The sequence below is a fragment of the Lissotriton helveticus genome, chromosome 2_2 (genome assembly GCF_964261635.1).
Source record: "Lissotriton helveticus chromosome 2_2, aLisHel1.1, whole genome shotgun sequence".
Classification (NCBI taxonomy): Eukaryota; Metazoa; Chordata; class Amphibia; order Caudata; family Salamandridae; genus Lissotriton; species Lissotriton helveticus.
The window spans coordinates 143,695,126-143,720,442 of record NC_136060.1 but is presented as its reverse complement, the minus strand read 5'-3'; the positions used below and the strand labels follow the sequence as shown (position 1 = coordinate 143,720,442).

Below are 25,317 nucleotides of genomic sequence, written 5' to 3'. Positions count from 1 at the left end.
CCTTTGCTCCCGAGATTTGGTATGATTGCCACGTCCTCCTTCCGATGGTCCTCGGCGTTCTGGTCTTTTGCTGCTTCTTCAGTTGGCTGTAGGTGAGATTTTAAGCTGTCCAGTTGTTCTAGAAGGCTTTTGTCCATGGTCAGCGAGTTGTTCAGATTAACTGGGTTACCGCTGCTTAGGACTTCTTGCCATTGATAGAAGTCCTTGCCGCTGCAGGTAGTGAGGTTGTGCGGAGACTGCTTTTGGTTCTGACTGATTACAGGTGAAGGTGGAGTAGTTGGAGTTGGTGGGGAGTTGATATACTTGAGAGAGGAAGATAAGTGGGGGGCAGACATACCCCCCCCCCCCCTGCCGCCTGACCGCAGGGCTGGTGGGCTGCAAGTGGCCGTGTTTGTAAGCTCACCTTCAGCCAAGGGCTCTGTTTCACCCACTGCCATTGGACAAGGTGCAGGTAGGCCGGGAGAACGGTTGGTGATGCCAATTGCTTGATCCAAGGATTGGACATTGTGCAGATCGCCCGGGGATAGTGGAAGAAGTGAGTCCTGGAGACCCAGAATTTTTCCGCTGGACGAAAAAATGGTGGAGAGTGGATCCTTCAGAAAGTTCAATTTTGATGTAATTTTTGGTTGCCGAAGGTTGGGGCGAGGAATCGCAGCTGGTGAGACTTGATCGCTGGACACCCCGATTTCTCCTTGTGATGCGACCCAGCTCCCGCTGGCTTCGTTGTCTTTTTCCATTTTATTGGCGGTCACCGCGGCGTTCTGCTTTGCCTTTGCCTTGGTTTTGGGCTTGTTCTCAAGGTGGACCCTTTTCTTGCCTGACCTCATACTGAATTTAGTGGATTTTGGGAGGGCTGTTGGAGATGATCACGCACCACTCACAGGGAGAATGAAAGGGTCGCAGTGTTCGTGTTGCTACCTATCCTGTTGATCGTTTTTCCTTGTCCTCACGTCCTTCTCCCCTTCCCACTCCTTCCAAGTGGCACTGCCCTTCCCGCAGTCTCTCTACTCGCAGGGCTACAGACAAGCTGGCTGCTATACTTGCTGGTTAGTACGGCAGGCTGTCTGGATAGACTATCTGATTTAATGAACAATGCACAATATAACTGTTGCAGTTGTTGTGGTTGTAGGCTATTGTCTGATGGGCAGGGGAAGGCTATGAATGGATGAGGGGTTGGGGGTGACCCTCGGTCCTCAATCCTCCGCTTTGCCGGTGATGGCCGGCGTTTTGGGACCGCTCTGGAGGGTCTAGAGGTTCTCCTGCTATCGGGACACAAGTCAGAGGTCGTGGCAGGGGACGCGGCAGATCACCTCCCCATACCTCTGGCTCCTCCGCAGCCACTCCTCACCTCTCCTCCGCTCCACGGGCTCCGCCCACCGCACCGCCACTCCTATTGCGGGCTGAGCTCAGGTCAGGTCAGGTCAGCTCTGCAGCAGGATTCCGCAGCCTCTTAGCCGGAGGAACAGCTGATTCAGGCACCGCAGCCGAAGATCACTCAGAGCGGCACGGCTCGACAGTTAACCCCCCCCAAAGCTCAGGTCGATCCCTTCAGGGGTGCTCAGGGTGCCGTGTGCAGGTCGCCGAGGTCACAAGGGACACTGCTGTTCGCCGCTATTTTCCAGGCTCCAAGGTTAGTCCTGCAGACCGCCGGAGCCGCCGGAGCCGATTGCCTCTTCTCCTCTCTTGGCTGCGGCAGCTCGTGGCCGGCCAGTGGGCTGAGGCTTGAGGCTTGTGGCGTTAGCTGCTCAGTGCTGCTCTCTACCGCTGACAGGAAACGCAAGTGACATTTGTTCCACGTGGATCTGAAATGTGTAGACAAACATGAGTTAAAAATAAAATGTGCTTGTAAATAAATTTCAAGGTGGCATCATCATTCCTACCCCTTATCAGAAATTATCCATCAGCTGAACTGAGAGGTGCTGGGTGGTTCTTGTGAACAGTGAGCATACATTGAACAGTCACTACCTAAGGACGTTCTCGCAGGAATTATATGGTTCCCACAAATATGCAGACCGAAACATAGTTAACAGGCTTCATACTGACATACAGGGGGTTTTAGGTAGATGTGTTTCCTTCCCTCCTTACACCAACATTGCGAATCCTATTTTATACCAGGGTATGAAAATAGGATGTTAGACAAGTGGTGGAAGGAAGGAAGGAATAACCTTTAGACACGTGCATGATATCCAAATAACAGAGACTTTTGAGGTTTGTAAAGGGTACTTTGGATTTAACAAAATATAACATTTACACATTAGCAACTAAGGTTCTGGATAAGATATTTGGCCAGCGAGACGAAATTATTGGGCAGTAAAGTATCTGCCCTCAAAATTGTCAAGTGGTGGTCACCTCAACGATTGCTCTCCATCTTATGGGAACTTTTAGATAGGGATAACGAGACACTGAAACACAATGCTAAAGAATGTCTATGGGAAATCCATAAAAAATTATCGATGGTGAATTGAGGATCAATCTCAGAGAGAGACTTCATGTTGGTGTGCATAAATCAGAAAATCAGCCTACAAACTGCTAGCTGTGGTGCCCTGAAAGGACAGAAGTTTACTTAAAAAATAATCAGGAAGTGAGCGTTTCAATTCATAATCTCTGTGAGATAAAAGTATTACACCCTTCTCTAAAGAATCACTGCTCCTTATTGTAGCTACACTAGTTAGCTAATTGGACCTTCTGACTGACAATCGCTATAAATACATGAAACAAGCTAATCCACTTTAATGAAAAGGTAACTAATAACTACAGTGTCTAGCTCAAAGAAAGTTCCAGTATGTGGATAATTTGTCTACTCTAGGATTACGGTGCTGAGGGGTGTTCACCAGAACAGTTTCCAGAGAGTTACTTCGATTATTTTGTCTTACATATAATGCCTGTTTCACGAATAGTACTGGTTTTGAACCATTATGTTTCACTTAGGGGTGCAAAATGAGCTGCACTCCCGCACAACTGGAAGATATAAATTAGAAGAATCAGGATGAGTGTACATTTATATATAGTAGGGTGGATTTTCCTCAGCTATATGTTTTATTTTAGTAGAAGGGAAATGGTTTTTCCCAGGAGAATAGCAGAGGGCGGGCATTGGGAACATTATGAACACTAACAGAGGTTAACTTCATGGGTAATTGCCAACCTTTCCAATGTCTTTTTCCTACCTATTTGCCCCAGTTTTTTTTACAAGCAAACATTGAGTTATACCTCCAAAAATTGGAGAATTCTCATTTAACACTGAACTCGGAATGAAACCGCTCTACTTTAATAGGCATGTAGAACAAATATAATCCTAAGAACCAATTGAGCATATAAGTATTTTTTTTAAATCACAATAAATATGTTTTTGGTTTTTTTCCCTTGATATTAGGAGTTTCTTATTACTATAGTCTTCTATTTTGTAGAATATTCTTTGTAGAAATATTACCATGATTAACTCTTAACTACAGTGGAGGGTGTTTATTTGTTTCTTCACTCCAAATCACTTCTTGTCGGAGTAATACACGCTGAGCTTAGCTATCACAACAGTAGACAGTGATTCAATTAACATTTTTGGTTCACCTCTGTTTAGGAACAGGTGAGATTGTCTGTAAATGTGGCTAAAGTATAGTGATCGTGGCACTATTTACCTGCTCTTCCACCTCTAACTGGACAGCACATTATTCACATATCCAGTCCCCATTTACCAACCCCATCTTCTTCAATGCCTATATAGCTCAACAGCTTCAGGTACTGACTGAACTAGGATTTTTGAATTGATGCAATTTAATTAATTCAATTTTTAACATTTCTATTGTTAACGATGACAAAGAATTGTAATATTTTCTATCTATGGTAGGTCATAGAGCTTTGACTAAACAACTGCACATAAAACAGTGTGTGCCCATTGTTGAATAGGATATTTTGATGCTGCATATTTTCTCTTCAATATCTAGATAGCACATTATTACATTTTCTGTTATATGCTTGTAAGTTATGAATAAATAAACGTTTCTGCTTTGAATAGCCCATTAATCCTTTAAATATGTTGTACACTATTGTGTATTTTATTTAAAACACATTTTCTGCATGTAATCATAAAAAAAGAATCATTAAAAACTAAATCCAAACTTTGCCTTGCAGTTTCTTCGTTTAGTGGTTCCTTACCAGAGATGGCCAGAAATAGCAAAAATGCAGGCATTAGAACGGAGGGACAGTCTAACTGGCCAAAAGTCTTGAAAAGAGAGAGCATAGAATTGCTCGATTGACACTGTGTAGAATTCAATAAACGCTCAACCTGTAGGGTAACGAACATGCAGATCCGAGAAAAGACAGGTTGGCAGCTACCTAAACATTGTATAACCCAAAGTGCCTAGCCACTTGTAACAAATTTGGCTACATTCTTACAACTGTACTTGTTTTACTAGAATGCATGGAAAATGTGGTTATGCAGTGTTGCTCGAAATCTTAAACAACGTTAACATTACCTCATATCTGTAGGTTTAAGGTACTGACCCCATCACGGGTTGCATTGCGGTTAATAACTGTCCTTAAATTGTCTAATGATCACAAGTTTACGTTATGCATACCTTAGACTTATCACAATTCACATCATCCATTCGCATAACTTAGAAAACGTCACAATACAGTTGGAAATACCACTTAACACACCCAAAATTCTTAAATCACTTAGTGAGATCCTTATAGTTAAAGGAGGTGTGTGTACTTTTCAGGGCAGTCCTTATAGGTGGAGATGAAGGCTTTTTTGTGCATATAATGGAAGCTAGTAAATGCCAGGGTACACAAACACAGCTGTGACATTTGTGGTTGTATATAAATGTGTAACAACACACATCATTATACCTTAGCGGACTGTCCCTAGACCCACTAGGTGGGACTGCTGCTTTACAACCATTGTACTGATGTGACAAGATTCACAAACTGTGAGTGGGCAAGATTCACAAACTGTGAGTGTGCGCCAGGCTGCTTCACTCGTGGGCCCATTATCGGTTAGGGTGCATTATTGCTCCTAGCAAATTAAATAGACACAATGCCCAGATCATGAATATGCAAAGGAAACATGTTTTCAGCCTCGCATTGTGTATTAACTTCGACAATAAAGAGGATAGGTTAAGCCTGTGATATGGGGTGGAGTAACAAGAGTCTCGGCTCAGTAGCTTATTTCCAGTACCATGATGTGTATAAATTCAAAAGTTTTAGAAAAACAACATAGGTTACACAAGTACGCATTGTGGATGGCTGTTCCAATTTTGGGTAATTACATCAAGAGAACAAAAATTATCTTTTCTTTAGAAATAATTCATAGCAGAACAAAATAATGTATTCAGAACAAAATAAGATATCAATTTCACAAATGACTGCCCAGAATCGCCAGTTAGTTCAAAAAAAGTATTTACTGATCACTATAAATCATCATCAAACATTTACGCACTACATGAATCAGTGTAAAAAGAAAATGTCTTCAAACAATGATAATCATTCAAAGGTTATACACTAATTAACACTGGCTAAAAGGAGTTTCATCTTCATTAACTCGCCAGTAAATATAAGAATATTATTAAAAAAATCTTTATAAACTTAGCATTATGATGGAGCGCGATGGTGCTCTTTTGTAGGGATGCATTATAATCATGGATAGTCCACATCCACATATGTATTCATTTGCCATGATAACATTTGGTTATTGGATTGCATTTAGCAATATCATGTAAAATTATAATGATATAAATGTTTGTGCTAGGCAAAGAAATTACGTGGCATTTGTGTTCTTAATAATGTAATTATTAGTAGTTGCCTGCATTTACTTAATGAAGTTGCTCATACATAATGTAATGCATTTGATTTAAACGTCCACCATATTAAAGTTGCACATAGATGTGACTGATTGTGCTTAACCTGTAGGATTTCATAAGTTGCTTGATGCATTTTATGTGCTTTTGTAACGTGATGAAGAAAGGCCCAAATTAAATGTTCACCAATGCGTGTATTTGAAGGACCTATGTGCTTCATTCTCATGTTGGCCAATTTCTGTAGGCCTGTAATGTATTTTCCCTGGAAGCTCTCAGACAGGGTTTTTCTAGTGCACGTTGAATTTGTTCTGTTTTCACGTTTCTGTTGCAGGTGGAGAAAATCGTCTTTGTTATTTAGAATAACACCTTTTGTTTTAGGAGTTAGGCTCGGGGAGGAGAAGACACTATGTGTAAGGAACGCTGATAATTGGGAGACAGTGTTCTTTCTCACTGAGGGAGGCCCGGGAATCATGGTCATTAAGCCAGGAGCTTGAAGTCGACTCGAATGGAAAATGACCGGTGAGAAGTGTCCAGCGAAGTGAGGTGATCTGTCGGCGTGCTCTACGTTTTTTTGTTTTGTATTAGGGACAGTGCCATGGGGTGGAGTCAGGAGAGGAGGTGAGGAGATCGAAAGAGAGAGAAGGAGCATCCTAGAACAAGCTCTGTAGCTTTGGCCACTTGACCTATACAACGTGAGTGTACTTCTTAGGAAGTCTTCACAAGCTAACACCTTTTCCTGATCTTGCCTGGGGAATGCCACGTAGGTATGTCATGGTAGTGGTAGTGTAGGGACAGACTAATGCTTTTTATTCATTCACCACAGATGAAGTCTGATATTGACGTGGGGGCAATCATTGCCTGTGTTCTACTTTTGGAAAATTTTATTCTGTTTATGATTTATCGCATTAAACTAACTCGTAGGTTTGGATTTGTATTAGTTCCCATGTATTTCTACAACCTCGTTATGAGGTGTTTGTACATCCAGTTGGTTTTGGCTTTGTAATAAACCCACTAACTTGGATTTCAGAGTCTGTGATTCTTCAGAGTCATGGTTATTATAAATTGTAGTTTGCTTTAATGTCTCCCCTCTACACTTCTCAGCAGGTAACAAAGGTCCATCGGCCAAGAGTTCCACAGTAAATTGGTAGGAAGGAACTCGGCCCTAACAATTATAAAGCATTAATGCTAAAGTAATATCAAAACAACACAGTCAAACAACGGCTCATTCTGCCAATTTCTTGCCCATAAATGTGGTTGTGTTACTTAACAGTTGTTGGACCGCAGAGCATAAACCAAACTGCACAGAATCTGCTTAAAATTATTTCTTGCCCAGCTGGTCAAAAGGCACAGCAAGATACAAACCATAAAAGGTGCACAGCCATAACTCTTCGCACATTCAAAGAGACTTTAACAGATGTTGCACTTTCCGATTTGGGCGATCAGGCAAACATATGCTAATAATTGTATATTCCGAGCAATAGCAATAAATGTCCCCTGCATCCACCCCAGCTGGAGCTGTGCTCATCTATTGATATGTCATATTTGGTTCTAGTAGGAGTTGATAGGCAACTGCATCGCCCCTGTCAGGCGGATTGATATGATCTTAAAACATATTTCGACAAGTTCCTGCGGACCACAAACATGTAAAGAAAATAAAGCCATATGCGGATGGATACAAAATGTGGAGGAGCATCACCTTTATGCTCTACAATTGGGTGATAAGTAGATTAGCCTGGTTGAGAGGCCCTCCATTTGCTCAAGAGGTCGCACTCAGCACAAGAGGTCAGACTGTTTCAGTCGAACAGTCATTTGATATCTAGAGAAAGTGAGGTGGTGGAGGAATAAGGGATAGCATACATTTCAAACATTCAGTGAGTTGTTGGCTGCTGGGTGAAATCTAAAATATAAAAGACATGTGATAGGCAAAAGAAAGACATTTTAAAGACAAACGGCAAAATCGGTGTAGACTGTAGTATTGTAGAATGCTGCATGAATAGCCCACGATATGAGAAGGGTGCATGAGGCAGGAGGCCTTAATAATGTTGTATAATTCTCACACTAAGGATGAGGCAAGATGGAGGTCCACAAAGCACACTACCGTATACATATTGCAAGAGACAATGCACATGTAGAATTATGCAACATAGTTTAATTGAATTAAAAAGGATCAAGCTGATGCACTAGTAAATAAACAAGACTTTTCCTTACTTGGACAGTTCTCCTCGTCACTTCCATCTTTGCAGTCCTTGTCCCCATCACACCGGAATGCGCTGGGAATACATTGCCCATTGTTGCACTCAGTCAGACCCTGACTATGACATGCTGAGGATAGAAGAAAGGGTCCAGTTAGAAAGGTGAATGAACAATTATCTTTATTATAAGGACACTATCGTGATACTTCTTCCCATTTTGTCTCTCCTGCCTTGAAGGAAGCTTTAAGAAAAGACAAACAATGTTGTACTTCCTTTATGTTGAAAAGCACTTTTGTTACAATTAGAAAGGTGTTAATATTAGTTTCAATTTAATATTTGATATTTAGTTTGATTTTCTTGTACATATGTATTGGTGAGACCTCCTGGTCACAAGACACTTATGCAGAGTTTCCATGTGACTGTGTGTCAAAAAACATAAAGGGCCTTATTACCAGTCTGGTCGTCCACGGATCGCCAGACTCGCGGGGCGCAGTGCTGGCGGTCTTCCAACCTCTCCCTCCAGCAATCTCCAGGGATCAGAGAGGCCCTGCCAAGTATTTTGCGAGTTTTTTCATTGCCACACTTTTCATGTCATGCGACCACCATGAAAAGTGTGGCGATGAGGAAATAAAGGGGACCCTACAGGGCCTGCTGATATCTCACGCCATGTGGATGCACATGGGGGGCACAACATGTGCCCCCCTGTGTGCATGCACACCAGTACCTGCACGGCATGGACTGCAGTCCATGCCTTTGCAGGTACTGCCTTTTACGTTCTTATTGCGGCACCGCCATGTGAACCCCAAAGAACCATCGCCAGGCAGGAGAAAACTCCTGCTCTGGCAGCAGTTGGTACATGGGTTTGGTGTTGCTGGAGCAAGGCGGTCCTGCACCACCAAAATCTTAATGAGGCCCATAGTCTTAATATAGTGCATTCCTTTTACAAATCATTTTTCAGGTGTGAGAGTCACATTGGCTGAATTGAACTAAACCACGTGTACAAGTCCTAGAATTCACCAAAGTATACAGACGTAGGCATGGTTCACAAGGAATCCTCATGATATGGTGTTGACACCACTGTCTTCAAGGTTCAAATAGAAGAGATATAGGTTCACTTAAATGTTTTTACTTAACTGCCGATCGCTTCCTAAGCACTCCACAGAAATTCAGCTTCTGCTGGAAGAAGAGAGCCCTGATGTGTTGTTTTTAACAGAAACATGGCTAAATAGCGTGGCTGACCCTGCTATTGTTCAAGCTCTACCCTCTGGTTATGCTATTCAGAGGCTGGACCGGGAATCAAGCAGAGGAGGCAGCATAGCAATTATCTACAAAACTGAATTTAACTGCCGCACTTCTGCAAGTCCCCTACCCAACTGCAACAGTCTTTCTTTCGCAATTGGATTATCACATGTTTGCACTTTCCAGACCCCCTTGGCCCATTTCACAGGGATCTTCCTGATATAGCAGCCAATTTTGGTAGCCCACTCCCTATTAGGGGATCCTAATCTTCATTTTGAGAACACCTCACATCCAGCTACATGTGAGTTTGTCGATGGTCTGGGGGCATTTCAACTTAATCCAAAAGTTGGCGGTCCCACTCACACTAAATGCTATTTACTTGACCTCATCTTTTCTAATCTTGAGAATCTTTTGTTTGGGGACCCTATTCTGGTGCCCTGGTCTGACTATTTCTTAATTCCGTTTACTTGGGCCTCTCAAGCTGCTATTACGCAGGCTGTGGGAACCAAAAGACAGGTTCGCACATGGTCAAAACTTCCAACAGAATCTTGGGTGACAACTCTTGAAAACACTAGATCAGCACCTGATTCAAATCCCACCACTGCAAAATATGAATTTGATGAATGGCTTGAGTCATCATTGGACACTGTTCTTCCAAAAAAATGGATTTGTAAGAAGGTAGGAGCTAATCTAAATTCTTTGGTACTCTCCTAAACGTCGAGAGCTTAAGCAACTTTGCAAAAAACTTGAAAGAAGGCGGAGAACGGATTTTTCAGCAATCAACAAAGAGAAAAACAGAGGCTATAAAATCTACAAAGCTGAAATAAAATCTTCCCAGGCTCTCTCTTATGAAGAGAGAATTAAATCGGCCTCCAACTCTCCACGCAAAATGTTTGGGATTGGGAAATCACTCCTTATACCTTCCTCCCCTCCCACTGTATCTAACGATACCTTATCTCACTGTAATCAAATGGCAGAATTTTTCTTCAATAAAACACAAGATATATATTCCTCTTTCGCTCAGGTTATAACTCAACAAAATGCACTATCTATGGATAATCGGCCCCAAGATAGGGAATGCCTATTAGAGGAAATTCTTCCTCTGAATTTGTCTTCTCTGCGAAGCATTCTCAGCCAATTAAAATCTGGCTCTCCCATAGACTCTGCCCCTCCCATCATTCTGAACCTAGTTGCTGACCCCAGTTATCCCTGACTTGATTAACGCCTCATTCATGACAGGACATGTCCCCCCTTCTTGGAAACGGGCAATGGTCAAAGCACTTTAAAAACAAACTAATCTGGACCCTGAAGTGTGGGGGAACTACCGCCCCAATTCACTACTGCCAGGAATTAGCAAAATTGCAGAGAAGCATGTGAATTCTGCTCTTTCTACCTTTTTCGACAGTAACAGCTGTCTCCACCCTTCGCAGACGGGATTTAGACCTCAACAAGGTATGGAGAGTACTCTTCTGGCAGTACTAGAGGACTACAGAAAAATCATAGATGGCAGAGGCTGAGCTGCTACCCTTCTTTTAGATCTTAGCGCTGCCTTCGACACGGTTAACCATCAGCTGCTGATTCAGAGACTTAGGGATGTGGGAGTGGTCGGGACAGCTCTGAAGTGGCAGCAGTCCTTTATGGAGGACAGATCTTTTGAAGTCTTTGAAGATGAAATCACCTCAGAACGGATGTCCCTTAGCTGTGGGGTTCCTCAGGATCCTCCCTTAGCCACACACTATTTTCATATTTATATGAGTTCCGTGGCAGAAGTAGTGCTGCCTTTTGGAGTCCAGATCATCACCTATGCTGATGATACTCAGCTGGTTGTCTCTTTCAATCAGCCGGACAGTACTGGACCTGGTCTAGCCTTGTGCCTGGAAAAGGTCTCAATAATGATGGAATGCTCTTATCTGAAACTCAACGGGCGAAGACAGAGCTGATGCTTCTTTGTAACTCTGCCACTTTGAACGTAGGATTGTTCTGGCCCAGCTGCTCCCCCAAAGACCAGATTAAGAGCTTGGGCGTTTGGCTTGATTGTAATCTTGATTTCAAGGAGCAAGCATGGAAGGTTGCAGCCAGTTGTATGGGATCCTAAGGATGATACAGAAAATCCTCCCTCTGTTACCTTTCCCTGCCAGAAGACTGATGGTTCAGGCACTGATCCTTTCCTGGTTTGACTATGCCAACGCCCTTTATTTAGGAGCTGTACCACCAAAAAACTACAGACTGTGCAAAATTGCGCAGCACGCGTGCTCCTGAACATTCCCAAATGTCTATCGGCTAAACCTGCCCTTGCTACTCTTCACTGGCTTCCTATTCAGGAGAGGATCCAGGTTAAGGCGTTGTGCACAGCACATAAAGCAATATCAGGCAAGGGATCGCCCATTATCCATCCCATCATTTTGCCCTACAATTCCAACAGGGTCTTGAGTTCGGATAACAAACATCTGGCGGCAGAACTGAAAATCAGAAGATCAGAGTGGAGGTCGTCTCTTTTCATATAATGTTGCTAAACTATGGAATCGCCTTCCCCTACAGATCCGTCTTGAGCCAAATTATCTGATCTTTCGAAAACAAATTAAAAACTTTTGTTTCCCTAATTATTGTTCGGAGTTTTTTTGATTGCACTGCTAGTAGCGCTGGGATGCCCTTGGGTAACCAATTAGAAATGCTGATTCATTCATTCATTCATTCATTCAACTAAAGTTATTTCAACACACTTTCCCATCCCAGCAACACCATAGCGCTGTTAAGCATTATGAATGCCCTCCCTCCATAGTAGTATAGCTGGGAAAGAAATGCTAGAAGTAACAGCCTAAAACAGCAAAAAATATTGTTTTTTGTTGTGAGCATATTCACCTACAAGCCTTCAACTTAGTGAATATCAAGTTGGAGAATGCAGGCCAATAAACGCTTAAGCCAACAAATGCCAAAGCTGACAAAAGGCGATACATCAGATGTGATACCAAATCCAGGATCTGGACGGGAAAAAGAAGTTCTTACCTTTCCTACAATTTTTTTAGGAAATGTAAATATTTCTAATATCATGGTCAGAAGGAGGGACTTCTGGGGGTGAGAAAATGAGGCTGCAGTAGTGTTTCTTCTCTTTTTGCTGGGACCAGTATTGGAAAGAGGCTCCTGAAAGGAGGACTGCTGGGGGAGCATAACAAGAGAAAGAACAGACCCATGTCAGAAAAGATTGGACATGGGAACAGGAGATATGAGTTGTCAAAACGTTGGGAGAGGTGTAATATTTCTCTTCGTGTGACTCTGCTGGTACCTTACATAAGTTGTAGGATGAGTGATTTTCTATAATTAAGTAAATATTTAGTTACATATAAAATGGCCTTAAATCTATTGTTTAATTTGATATTTTCTTTCTATTTGTTGTGCATAGCCACGTTGAGTAAGGTCGGAGTTGTGTGGAAGGGTTTAGAATAATACTTTTCCAGTAAAATGTGGCAAAGCTAATGGTCTGTTTCCCAATCTCTACTTAACTTTGGTTATTTATCTCTTTTGATTCACTACCTTTGACTTTGTCACCTAATATAAGCAGTGGTAAAATGAGTAATGGACATCTTTATCCAAGTGTATTCTTTCCTCTGAGTTTCCTCCTTTGTTTTGCAACGCTGTGTGCTCTCCGCATGCTGCTGGCTTTCCATTCCAAGATTTTGGCAAAACCACTTTGGGGAAGTTAGTAATTTGGTGCATTTATACTTTGCGATTTGCTGAAAGCGGGATGAGTAATGAGGCCTGTGTCCTGACATGAACTACTTTGGACAGATCCAGCTCAAAGCTACATGTATGTCACTTTTCTGAGTGAATGTTTTATCCTTGTGAGTTTGGAAAGACTGCCGTCATTTGCGTTGTTGCTGGGGGAGCTCTCTTTTCTGTCATTCCAGGCACAAAAGTGCTTATGATATATTTTGTATCTATCCATCATTTTGAGAGGCTTAGCATATGCTATACTTTGACCAGCAAGAAGTGGTTTTATAATGCATTGCGTGATAGTTAGATTCTCTGTTTGATATTTTGCTCTTGCAGTGAAATTTAAACAATCTCATTGGAAAATATAGTAAAAAGACTGAACAATAAAAGAAGACTGTATGATGCAGGTTTCAGTAAACTGCCCAGTGGCATATCAAAGTTGCCATGGGACCCAGTGCAGGCAAGGCTAATAGGTCCTCTTACTGCTGAACAGCTAGTGAAATACAATAATAAACAGCATTCAGTAGAACCGTAAGGTCTCCGACCCCAGGTGCCACTGCACCTGCTGCACCACTGTCAGCTACGCTCATGTTATCGCCCACATTCCGAGTAAGAAGGTAATCTTGATTTGGCCGTAACATGATTTTTCGATCAAACTGACATCAGAAGTAATGCGGGAACAGGACACTATACATTTTTTTCCATGAATTTGTGCATGGGAAAAACAAGATGGAATCAGCGTGTAAACATGAATTTAGCAAGTTAGCAAGGGGCGGTGGACGGGTCGCATCTCTCCCCGCCGCACACGGAATAAACATGTCTTTGACCAGTTGACTTTCAAACCCGAGAGCTCCCCAAAACGTAAGAGAGGCCTCTCTGCTCCCCCCAACGCTTCTTCCGCATCCTCAAGGAACAATAATAGGTTGTCTGCGTATAAGGAGATAAATTGTCCTTCTCCTCTACTGACTATACCCTTATAATGCTTCCCCGTTCGAACTTCAGCTGCGAGAGGTTCAATCGCCAGGGCGAATAACAGGGGGGATAAGGAGCAACCTTGCCACGTCCCGCGCTCCACTGGGTATTGGTGCGAAACGAGAGATCCCACCCTCATCCTAGCCCTTCGCCGATGTGTACAATACTCTTGTCCATTGGATATAGCCTTCCCCCAGGCCAAAGCGTTCCATGACTCTGTATAAATATTTCCATTCTAAGCTATCAAACGCTTTCTCGATATCAATGGACAAAACCATGGGTGCCTGCACCCCTGGGTGTGCGGCATCCAGCAATCGTATAAGCCTTCTGATATTCATAGTTGTGTTGCGTGTAGGAATAAATCCGGACTGGTCTTTGTGGACCAAGCCGGGCATGTGTTGCAATAATCTGGCTGCTAATATACTGCTTAAGATTTTGTAGTCCTTGGTAAGCATAGAGAGTGGCCTATAGGAAGCCGGGCTGCAGCTCTCCCTTCCCGGCTTCAGCAGGGGCATCACTAGGGCCTCTCGCATGGATTGGGGCAAGCAGCCAGCGGTCCTGGCCTCGTTATATACCGTTTGGAGTCGCGGAGCCAGCAGGTCCAAATATTTACTATAAAATTCTATGGGCTAACCATCAACGCCCGGTGTTTTGTTGCGAGCCATCCGTTTTATGGCCCCCCTAATCTCGCTCAGTTCTACGTCTCTGCCCAGGTCGTCTGCCTGTTCTTGGTCTAGCTGCGGCAGATGTGACCCCTCGAGGAAAATGTCAATGTCCCTCTCCTGTCCCTCTAGTGCACTCTTGTAAAGCGCTTCATAATAGCCTTGAAAACTGCGGAGAATTTCCGTCTGAGTATAGATCGCATGTCCCCCTTCCTCTTCCAGAGCCAGGATCGGGGAGCTTCTCTTAGCGGGGTTAGCCAACCACGCCAACAGCGTCCCAGCTTTATCCCCTTCAGAATGTGCCCTCAGCGTGTAAGTCTTGTAATCAAAGCTATGGAGACGCTCCACTTCAATCGCTACTGCTTCCCTAGCGGTGCTAACCTCCTCCTGAATCTCAGGGTGAACCGGACGCGCCCTTTCTGCCTCTCGGAGTTTGTTCTCTGCTTTATCTAGATCTTCTAGTAGCACCTTCCGTACCCCTGTGTGTTTACTGATACATTAGCCCCTGATAACTACCTTGAAGGCGTTCCATTCCATCGCTCTGGTTGCCGTAGTGCCGTCATTCTCGGCAAAATACTGCGTTATTCCTGTCTCCAGTGCCGCGTGAAACACTGGGTCATCCAACGTCTCAGGACGCAGCTTCCATGTTGGAACACGTGAAAGCTTGGTCATCCAGTCCAGCGTTATCAGCATGGGATTATGAGCCGAGATTGTCCTAGCGAGATATTCAGTTCGCGCGACCGTCGTCATTACCGACGGTGAGCACAACACCGCATCAAGTCGAGCATGCAAGTCATGCAGGCTAGAGAAGTATGAATAATCTTTTTCAGTTGGGTGTTGCATTCGCCAAGCATCTATTAGTCCCCATCTCCCCTGCCAGTCTAGTCTACCCTTTGTGAGTCGGTGTACTGGAGAGTCTGTCAGCGGTGGGTGAGATCTATCTAATGTAACGTCTGTCACTGAGTTAAAGTCCCCTCCTATTAGAACAGGGCCTGCTAGATAGTGCGCCAGCGCTCCAGAGAGTCGCGTCAAAAAAGACAGCTGGTCAGTGTTTGGTGCATACACACTACATAGGGCTATATCCCTGCCTTTTAGTTTACCCTCTACCGCTACATACCTGCCCTCCGGGTCAATTATGTGCTTAGTCAGCTGGAAAGGAGTACCCACCCTGATCAAAATCAGTACTCCCCTAGCGAATGCGGAGTATGTGGTGTTAAACAGTTGCCCCCTCCATCTGCGCTGTAGCGCTATTCCTTCCTGTTTCGTCAGATGCGTTTCTAGGAGTAATGCAATATGGATCCCCCTACGGTTTAAATAAGTGTGAACTTTGTGTCTCCTTGCCATTGTGTGTAGCCCCCTCACATTCTAGGTTATACATCTCAATGTACCCTTATCAGCCATTGTCCCACAGCAACTGATGCAGTGTATAATAGGACCATGCCCCTGCGCAAGTGGTGGTGTCCCTACAACATGTTTCCGGGTTTACTCGTATTCCACCCAAAACAAGAACAAAAACAAGTGGTCTCCAGTGTACCCTCTCCCCCCCCCAGAACAGGACCCAATTTTACTCTATTAGCTCCCATCCAAACTCAGTGAAAACTCAACTTCCCACCTATACCACAGTCGTCACTGTGGTAGCCTTAAGGGCCAATAGGGTGCGGCTCTAGTCCGAAAGGCGGCTACACCAGCCCCACTCCCCCGCCTCCCCGATCCCCCCCGAAATATCTGCGGTGAACCATCCTGTTTAGCAGTATATATTTCTATTATTTAGCATAGGCCCTCCCCAGTTACCAGAAGTGTCCTCCTCCTTCAGTTCTCATGTCAGGCCTCCAAGATTTCCTCCGATGTCTGTGGGGTCACTATCGGGCCCTTGTTGCTGTTGACTTCTGACTGGTCCGTTTCTGAGCCCGTGATGTGGCCTTCCGATTCCGTGCCCCGTTGCGACGGGGTTGCAACAGTTCCCGACGGGTCCACTACCGATTGCAGCGCCGCTCTCCTCTCCTCGTCCGTTTGAGACACCAAAGGCTTTCGAGATCCTTGTCGTCGCCTGCGGATTCTCTGTGATTTCCGGATTTGCGGCAGGTTCCGTGCCTCTTCCATCCTGTGTTTTGCTCCATCCATGCCCGCCTTGTACAATTCCCACCATGCCCAGGCATCCGCCGACGTGAGGAAAAAGTGCGTCTTGCCATCTATCACCACTCTTAGCTTGGCTGGGAAGAGCAGGGAGTATTGTATGCCTTCAGTTCTAATTTCGCATTTAATGGACAGGAAGGAGGCACGCAGCCTCTGTGTCTCATAAGTGTAGTCAGGGAACAGCGTCACTTTGCTATTGGCTACTTAAAATGGCCCCGCGTCGCGGGCCCTCTGGAGCAGCAAGTCCCTATCCTTGTAGTGTAGCAACATGATTACTATCGGCCGGGGCGGCTGGCCCTGTTTGGGAGGCCCAGCCGGGACACGGTGCGCCCGCTCAAGCGTAAAAAAGGGTGATAGGCCTTCTGGTGCTACTTCCGACTTAAACAAATTGTCCAGATAGCCAACCATGTCTCCGCCTTCCGATTTCTCAGGCAGGCCTACTAGGCGGACGTTGTTGCACCTATTTCTGTTTTCGGCGTCCTCTGCCCTTCTCTCCAACGATTGTATTCCGTCTAGTGCGCCCGCCAGCTTCACCTGATTTGTGAGCAGGGGCCAGCTCCTGCAGGGTGTCTTCTGTGCTCTTGACTCTGTCTTTGAGTTTGGCATGGTCCGCACGCAGGAGCCCCAGCCCTGTCGCTACTTGCGCAATATCCTGCTGTAAGGCATCTTTCGTTGCCTCAATGGCCTCCAGAATTTGGTCTTGTAGTTGTTGCAGGTCCACAGGCCCCGGGACAGCAATCTCCAGTGTTTCCGAGGATGCGGCCCTATCCCCCTTCCCCTTGTTCCTCACCATTGTCGTTCAAACACACGCCGGGCCGTTCCACACCCCAGCACGTGGGAGGAGTCCTCAACCACAAGCGGCGTGGGGGTGCGCTGCAAAGGCCCTCGCAAGTCCTGTGGTTCTTTATCCGTGGGTACTGCTGCCGCCGCCACGCCAAAAGCTCATTGGCGTGGAGGGTCTGCTAGAACAAAGGGACGCGTGCACGTGGCGTTCGAGCGTCCCTTTCCCCAGCTCGTAGTTCAGCTATATCTGAGGCCCACGTGGTGCTTCACGACAGGACGGTTCCAGGCCTGGGCAGGCGTCTAGCACCGGCAAGCTCTCTGGGTGGGTCCCGTGCGGTGCTAAAGAGTACCCCAGGTGTAATTGCTCCTCATCTCGGCACCACTCATCTGCCACATATGGTCTTTAGCACACCTCAGCCCGTGTTTTGTGATCGTCTGCAGGGCATGGGCTTGCAAGGCCTCACCGCTGTTATCTCCACAGGCCCCTACCGACAGTTTATGCCAGCCCGTTGCTGTCCCCGTCTCCTGCATTGTGGCGTCTCCAGATCACTATTCCTCCCTGTGCAATTTCACAAGAGCGAGTCCCCGCGGGGAGCGTCGATCAGCAAGCCCCCGCCAATCTTTTAATGCACGCCGGCAGGATTGTTCCATCGGTGGCTCAAGGGCCGTTTACGGGTCCTCCGCGCAGCGGGGATTCCTCCCGCCACGGGACCAATTAGTCCTCTCTTCTCCGCTGCTCATGGACCCTCGGCCGCTTTGCGCTCCAGCCCGCAGTATATCCCAACTCTCGCACCACCGCTCCCCCAGTGCGCCGCGCCGGCGATCCTCCGACTCTCCATAGGGGTGTAGTATGGCTATTTTGCCACCTTCTTCCAGGAGACTCCCAGGCAGCACTCCCCAGCAAAGCAGCGCTAGCCTCAGACGCGGCAGGCTCCACTCAGATCACTGTGCCTCCTGCACCACTCCGCCTCGCTGTGGCCGACAGTCCGCCTCCTACCGGGTCCGCGCTGAGCCGGCCTGAGCGCACTCCCTCGACTTCGTGGGCACACTCACCGTCCAGGTCAGGCCGCCCTTACCTCCAGTGTGCAGTCGGCAGTCTGGGTATTCCGCTGTTTGAAGGGCTCATAGCCGCTCCCCGGTGCATTTGCCTCCTTGCAGTCCCCTTTTGTCCGCGGTGCAGATCTCAGCCGCCATCTTTAGTATCTCCGGCAGTGTCAGACGGCTGCGGGGCAGGGCCCAAAAGCGCGCGTCCCTAAGCACTGGTCCCCTCTGCTCCCACAGCCGGGTGTGCCGCATTCGTCTCCACAACTCTCCCGTGTGGGCTCCCTCCTAATGCACCATGCTTCGCCGGCCTTCAGTGCCTACGAGCGCCAGCCTTGGCTGCGTCCACCATTTTGGGCCGCCTCCGTCCCCGTTCTCAGTCGTCTCCATATTCGGGTCGATGCGACTCTGACAGGGTGACTTTTACAGCCGCCTGGGTGCCGCCACCGCTCCTCTTTGTCTCCAACGCGTGGATGATCGTGTCCACGCGGGTTACCGCTATGATTTTCAGGATAAATTGGGGATCAGGGGCGGAGCTCCGGGCTCACGCTGCCATTCCCTCCGGCGTCCAAGCCACGCCCCCCTTGAATGCTTAACCTAATGACCACCATAAAGTATTATTCACCTCAGTTCTAACTGACTTGAAAAGAAATAGTTTTGTTCCTTAGGGGTCTCTTTAATAAATAAATTATTAACTTTTACAAGCTGGTCGATTACACATGCTGTTTTCAGTAATCTCACAGCCATCCCAAAGATATCTGTAAAATCTTACTATTTCCAGTCATGTGCCTAACCCATTTTTTTAGTAATGCCCAGATTATTCACCAATTCATGCTTATAATATACCTCTAAACGTACACTACTTTTTATTTTAATCTATCTGAACAATATGTTTCAAGGTGGAGCTTAATTTCTTTCATAACTCCAAAAGTATTGAGGATGTGTTAGAGTTTTCATACCAGATTTTCCCACTTACAGTGCATTTTTGCTGTAATTTAAAGGAAACTATTGGGAATGAAAATTAATACTCAAAATAATGTATTCCCTATCCTGAGAACACCCTAGCCCAAAAAGAATGTACGACATTACAACGTGTTCCATTACAACGTGTGCTTTCACAACGCGTCCCATACAACGCAAGTCGTTACCACGACTTGCGTTGGGGGCGCGGATTGAGAATAGTATAATTTACTATTCTAACACCAGTCCCTGTGGACACTAGGGAAGGTGTTGGAATAGTAAATATACTATTCTTAATCCTCTAGCGCCCTCCAGCGCAAGTCGTGGTTACGACTTGCATTGTAACGGACGCGTTGTGAAAGCATTGCGGAGTAAAATCCGCGTTGTAAAGGATGTTCCCCGCCCAAAAACATTGACAGCCCATGCCCAGCAGGACCTGTCTTTGACGCTCTCAATGTGGTGTCTTTTCAATGGCACCACTGTGACCACCAAAGAATTGCCCTTCCGAGACTTTAAAAATCGTACTCTGGTGGGCAGTTTTTTATGGCTTTAGCACCCTGGGGGTGGAGGTGTGGCGGCCCTGGTACAAGACCACCACAGTCATTATAAGACCCCAAGGCTATTACTTGCTGATATGGATTACTGTTTATCATTGATGGGTCGTGCCACTGACTTTGAAAGTCGCTAAATCATTGGCACGAATTAAGCAATGCAGAATTCTGATACATATATTGTATTGCTCAACAACACTCAATATAGCGCTCCCTTATGGACACTTGTCTCATTTTATGCTTACCAGTTACAATCATTTATTTATTTGGTTTGTTTATATAGCATTTATATAGCGTTCCATGTCTTAGACAAATGTTAGCATGTTTTACAAAGAACAATATCAAATAACAGTTGGCCTCCATAAGCAATATGCACAGGAAAGGCAACCAAATACAACTCTTTGGCCTGAGGTTGTGTTTTACGTTTGACTGAGTTCCATTGGGGGTCACCTATAAAACTTAGGCCCCTTTAAAATTGTCTTTTATTGCTATCACATCCGATAGCCAATCACATATTTAGTCAAATGTTATTTTCCTGAGCCATTTGCATTTGATATTTTCCAAAATTATTAATGTAATGAAAAATGTATGTATGCTACTTACACATTTGCTCTTACAAGCACCAGCCGCAATAACCGGTCATAAAGATCCTAGGTCAATAGTTCCCAATCCCCCTGCAAGCTGTTGTTATTCCTACCCAGCTTTGACCAGTGATGCTGACTTGGCGCCCTTCAAAATGCAACTGCCAATATATTACCTAAATAATCCATATGGCAGAATCCGTGCCCCTCTTTGGATTCTATTCATTCAGCCCTGACTGGTGTGGGTGGCCAGAGTGCACTTATCTGTACCGCCTGTGTTGGTTGTGGTCGTCAGTAATGTGGTGGTAGTGTGGCTGGTGAGGATTGTGCCAGGGAAGGCTGAACAGTGGTATGGCTGGCTGACAGAGACTTCAACACTAAGCGGCTAACAGGTGGTAGGGGGCATTTCCCCTGCTTGCATTTGGCTATATTACAGTGCATATGAATCATGTGGACAGAGTTGAAGGGAAGATGACTGAAAAATAGTGATACAAATTATGTAATTGTTCTCCCTTTTTAAAGGTACGTACACGTGACTTTGTATGCTAAGTACATCAGTTTTTGATTTAGGTATCTCAGGGCATTCAGGCGATAGAAATCAACACATGGTTAAGATGAAACTGTAGACAAATTGTAATTGGCAAGGCTTGAATGCTAACAACAATGAGATACTGGGATTTGGCACACACTATCAGTCAAGTAACACACAGGCAATCGGCCAATAACCCATAAGAGAGTACAAACCAGAGGTTAGGGTAAGTCGGCGACTTATTTTAGATAGCTCTTGGAGTCTCAGATCTCATATAAATAATATTAGTCAGATATGTCATCATTTAATTGATTAATCATGACAACTCCTAGCCTCTCTGTTTATACAGAGATTCATTATTGCAATGGTCTATGTCCAGACCTTTTCTAGAACTCCAAGCCAAGGTTCCAACCAAACATCCCTGAAACGGCAAGGCAGGAGCATATAAATGTAACAGTAACATGCACACTGAATTAACATCCTTGCAGGAACACTTTTTTATAAATATAAAAACTACATGCACACTGAATTAACATCCTTGCAGGAACACATTTTTATAAATATAAAAATAACATGCACACTGTAATAACATCCTTGCCAGAATACATTTTTAAAATAACACCACAGTAAAGAACAAATTTTAGCCAACCATTTTTCTGGCTTTTCCAAACGGTAAAAATACTTCTCCAATGTTTGGCAACTTTGAGTGCATGGTTGAATGGATGGATGGTGATTCAACAGATGGCTGAATGGGTGAGTAATTGCATGCATGGATTGATGGGTGAACTTGTGCATGCATAGGTAGAAGGGCACACAGGCAGTATGTGTATGCATTCATTTTCATTTCTTTAGGGACATTTCCCCTCTGAAGATGAAATTGTTATTTTATATAGTACTCGCAACCACGTTTTTTGCTATTTCAAAGTCCTGTGAATAAATTGTGCTACTTTTACCCAATCAGATGGTACTCAGCCTACCAAGATTGGCAGAAGAAAAGTCTGAGTCTGAGACGCACCAGTAGTCTTCCGACCGCTGTATTACGAGTTTACTGCGGTGCCTGCGGTGTAGCTGCAGAGATATTGCGGCAGTGGTGATTACTTTTCCATATATATTGATGCCTGTGTGAGCATTTCAAATGCATATGTTTTGAATGCAGTGTGCTGGCGGTGTTGGAGGTTCAGCCGCAGTCTTTGCAATGGCAATTCGTCAAACTCATAATACAGCGGTTGGACTGCCAAGCTTGTGGCGGTCGGACCGGGACCGGGGTACATGGACCGCCAAATCCGTAATAAGGCCCTTAGTAAACCGACAATTTAATATAGAGTCAGTTGGGTTCAGAACAAGCAAGAATTACTTGGTGGTATGTGTGAATTCCCCTTGCTAAAAAGCCACCCTCATAAGTTCCCTTCTGTCATGCATCAGAGCTGGGCAAATGCAAACCAAATGGACCATATACTCCTTGCAAACTCCACATAGACACCTTCAGCTTTGTTTGCTGATCTTTAACTGAGGAAGTCTTTGCGATAAGGCTGGTAAATGGCCAAAGCGAAAAAGCATGAACTTCTGTTCTAGGAATAGTGAGTAACCAGAATCAAGGTAAGGCTGAGGTTTTAGGAACTTATAATTCTGTAACACCGTATGATCTTTTGGACAGAGTTGCTTTATTTGCCACCACCAACAGCTTCCTTGTCATGCAATTGATGATTTTTTTAGGCCAGTGTATGGTATTTTCAGGTTCCAAAAGGAGTCCAGACCAAAGGTGTGTATAGCAGAGTCCAGGTACAGCCTGCCAGGCATTGAGGGCAGTCAACAAAAGTTGACCATAGTTTTGTGTTCATTGAAAAGCTGCCTGTGCTTTTTTTATTTAGCTTGCAACAAGTCTTAATATAAGCTCCTTGTCTAGCTAGAGACTGTATAATAATTCAAAATTCTAAACGAATTTGTGCCAGTGAAGCATTTTTGGCAGATTGAAAATGTCCCTGTAATTCCTTGAGATTGTAGTGTCCCGCTGTAGAGCGTCACAGCCACACAGTGCCTCACTGCCATAGGTTAATGTAGAGAATACTTAAGCGTTCGTGATCTTTAAGAAGGGGCCAAGAGATGGGCTCTTCAGCACACTACACAGAGAGCGAAATGCCTGAGCTAGAGCGTTACGTTTTTGTGAGATTTGTAGCTTCTGATGTTTGAATGAGCCTTTTTCATGAAACACCACCACCAAGTATTTATATTCAAACACTATGTCCAGGGGTTGTTCTTGAAGGTGCTAGTTATAATGGCTTTTGATTCAATTGCTTGTTACCATAACTTTGGATTTCGACTAGTGTATTGCCATCCCTTTGGCAAAGCATTATAAATTGAATTGATCTATTAGATGTTAAAGGTCGATTTTAGTTTGGCTCTGCAGTTTCACATCATCGGTATATAGCATCTGAGAAAGATGAAAATCTCGAGCTTAGGTGCATGAGAACGGACTTGGTCCAAAACTATGGACAGGTTGGCTAGGAAAAGATTAAACAACTGTGGTGCCTACACACATCCCTGTTTAGGGCCTAGATGAGTGAAGATTTTCCTTGACAAACAAGTGGTGTTACCTATCTTAATCTTTAATCAAGTGTCTGTGTATAGTTATTGGATAGCTTGCAATAGGTCTTACGGTATGCCCCAGGTCATTAATTTAAGCCAGAGATGATTACGTGGTACGCTAGTGAACTCGGTCCAAAAAAATCAATAAAGAACATGTACAATGGTTGCCGCTTGAATAACATGAGACCAAAAATAAAAGCTAGCCCCATTATATTGGCAACAGCCCCAGTTTCTTGTGTAAAACCAGTTTGATATAGAGGGGTTATACTGTGATCCCGTATACAGGTGCGAAATATCTCAAGAATTTAGGATGCAAAATTCTTTGCCTCATTGACCATTAAGGTTGTTAATCAATAATTACTCGAGTTGGTCCTGTCACCCTCCCTTAACGCTTGGATTGACAATTGAACCTCTCCAGGAATCAGGGACAGACAGTGTCTGTATTACAACGTCAAAGACCATAGTCAGTTTCCCTGTCCAATAGCAAATGTTTGTTTTGTATATCGCTTGGGGTATGGCATTTGGGGCAGAGGCACCATGAAAGCCAACCTCCCACAATTATTTTTTTGATCTGATTACTTCAATTGCTAGTTGTTCGGTGAGCCTGTCTATTGCTAATAATCGAATGTGTGTTAGCATTAGCATCTAAAGCTCTCGAGTTATCTTTTGCTGAAGTCATGGAATTCGATTTTTTACTTAGAAATGTTTGCCCAATATGTTTCATCTGATTTCTTCTTCTCATTCTAAAATAGTTTTCTCTAGGTTTTCCTGAGGTGATGGGCATGTAAGAACTCTGTTACATTGTTTGGTGATTTTCTTAGTGCTCTCAGAGCTTGATTGAGCTTCTTTTTTTGCCAATTTGCAGGCTAGTAAAATCTTCCCTGTTCTTGTTTCAAAGTTGGACAATCCCGTTTACCAGTTCTAGAACATGGTGGCGTAGAATTACAGAGCTTGTCTAACAAGAGGTTTGAATTACTACGTAGCTTTCAGGCGCATTAGAGTTTATTTTTTGACAGGACTCCAAAACTGTAGCTTTTATGCATATAACTGAATTATTAGACCATTTAATTTTTTTGAAATGTACTGTGTGCAGAGAGCCAGGAATCACGTCCACTGGATGGTTCACTGAAGGGTAACCCGCCATCTCCAATATTTCAGGAAAGTAGTCACTTTCCAGCCTGTCTTCTATTTCGAATGAGGCAACACAGGGAAATAGTGGAAGGCTGACTAATGTATAGTCTTGAATGGCTTGTGAAGTGGCAGTCTGGAGTGTGAACGCAGACATAGGGGTCTATTACGATGGCGGGCGGACTCCTGTCCGCCCGCCACCCTAGTGGTGCTGGGACCGGCCCTCAGTGGTGCGGCGGTCCCGCTGTGCCTATTAGGATGCGACCGCCACCATGGCGGTCGCATCCTGTATATTTAACATTGTGGCGGGCGGTGCTGTATGCAGTACCCGCCACGATGTTAAACGTGACAGGCCCGCGTGGTGTCTGCCACCTTTTGCATGCAAATGTCGGGGGGTACCATGGGTACCCCCCAAGTGCGGCCACCCACCCCTCCAAACCCCGGGGGCCCGCAACAAGCCCCCAAA

At 44.8% G+C, this 25,317-nt stretch overlaps 1 protein-coding gene across 3 annotated transcripts in view; it reads right to left on the bottom strand.

The window, feature by feature from the left end:
• Positions 1 to 25,317, bottom strand: part of CORIN (corin, serine peptidase) — a 1,859,037-nt gene that overhangs the window by 572,369 nt on the left and 1,261,351 nt on the right. For all 3 annotated transcript variants that reach the window (XM_078678226.1, XM_078678228.1, XM_078678227.1), the window contains exon 9: positions 7,998 to 8,111. In XM_078678226.1, the coding sequence (XP_078534352.1) occupies positions 7,998 to 8,111 (114 nt within the window). The remainder of the gene's footprint in view (positions 1 to 7,997; positions 8,112 to 25,317) is intronic.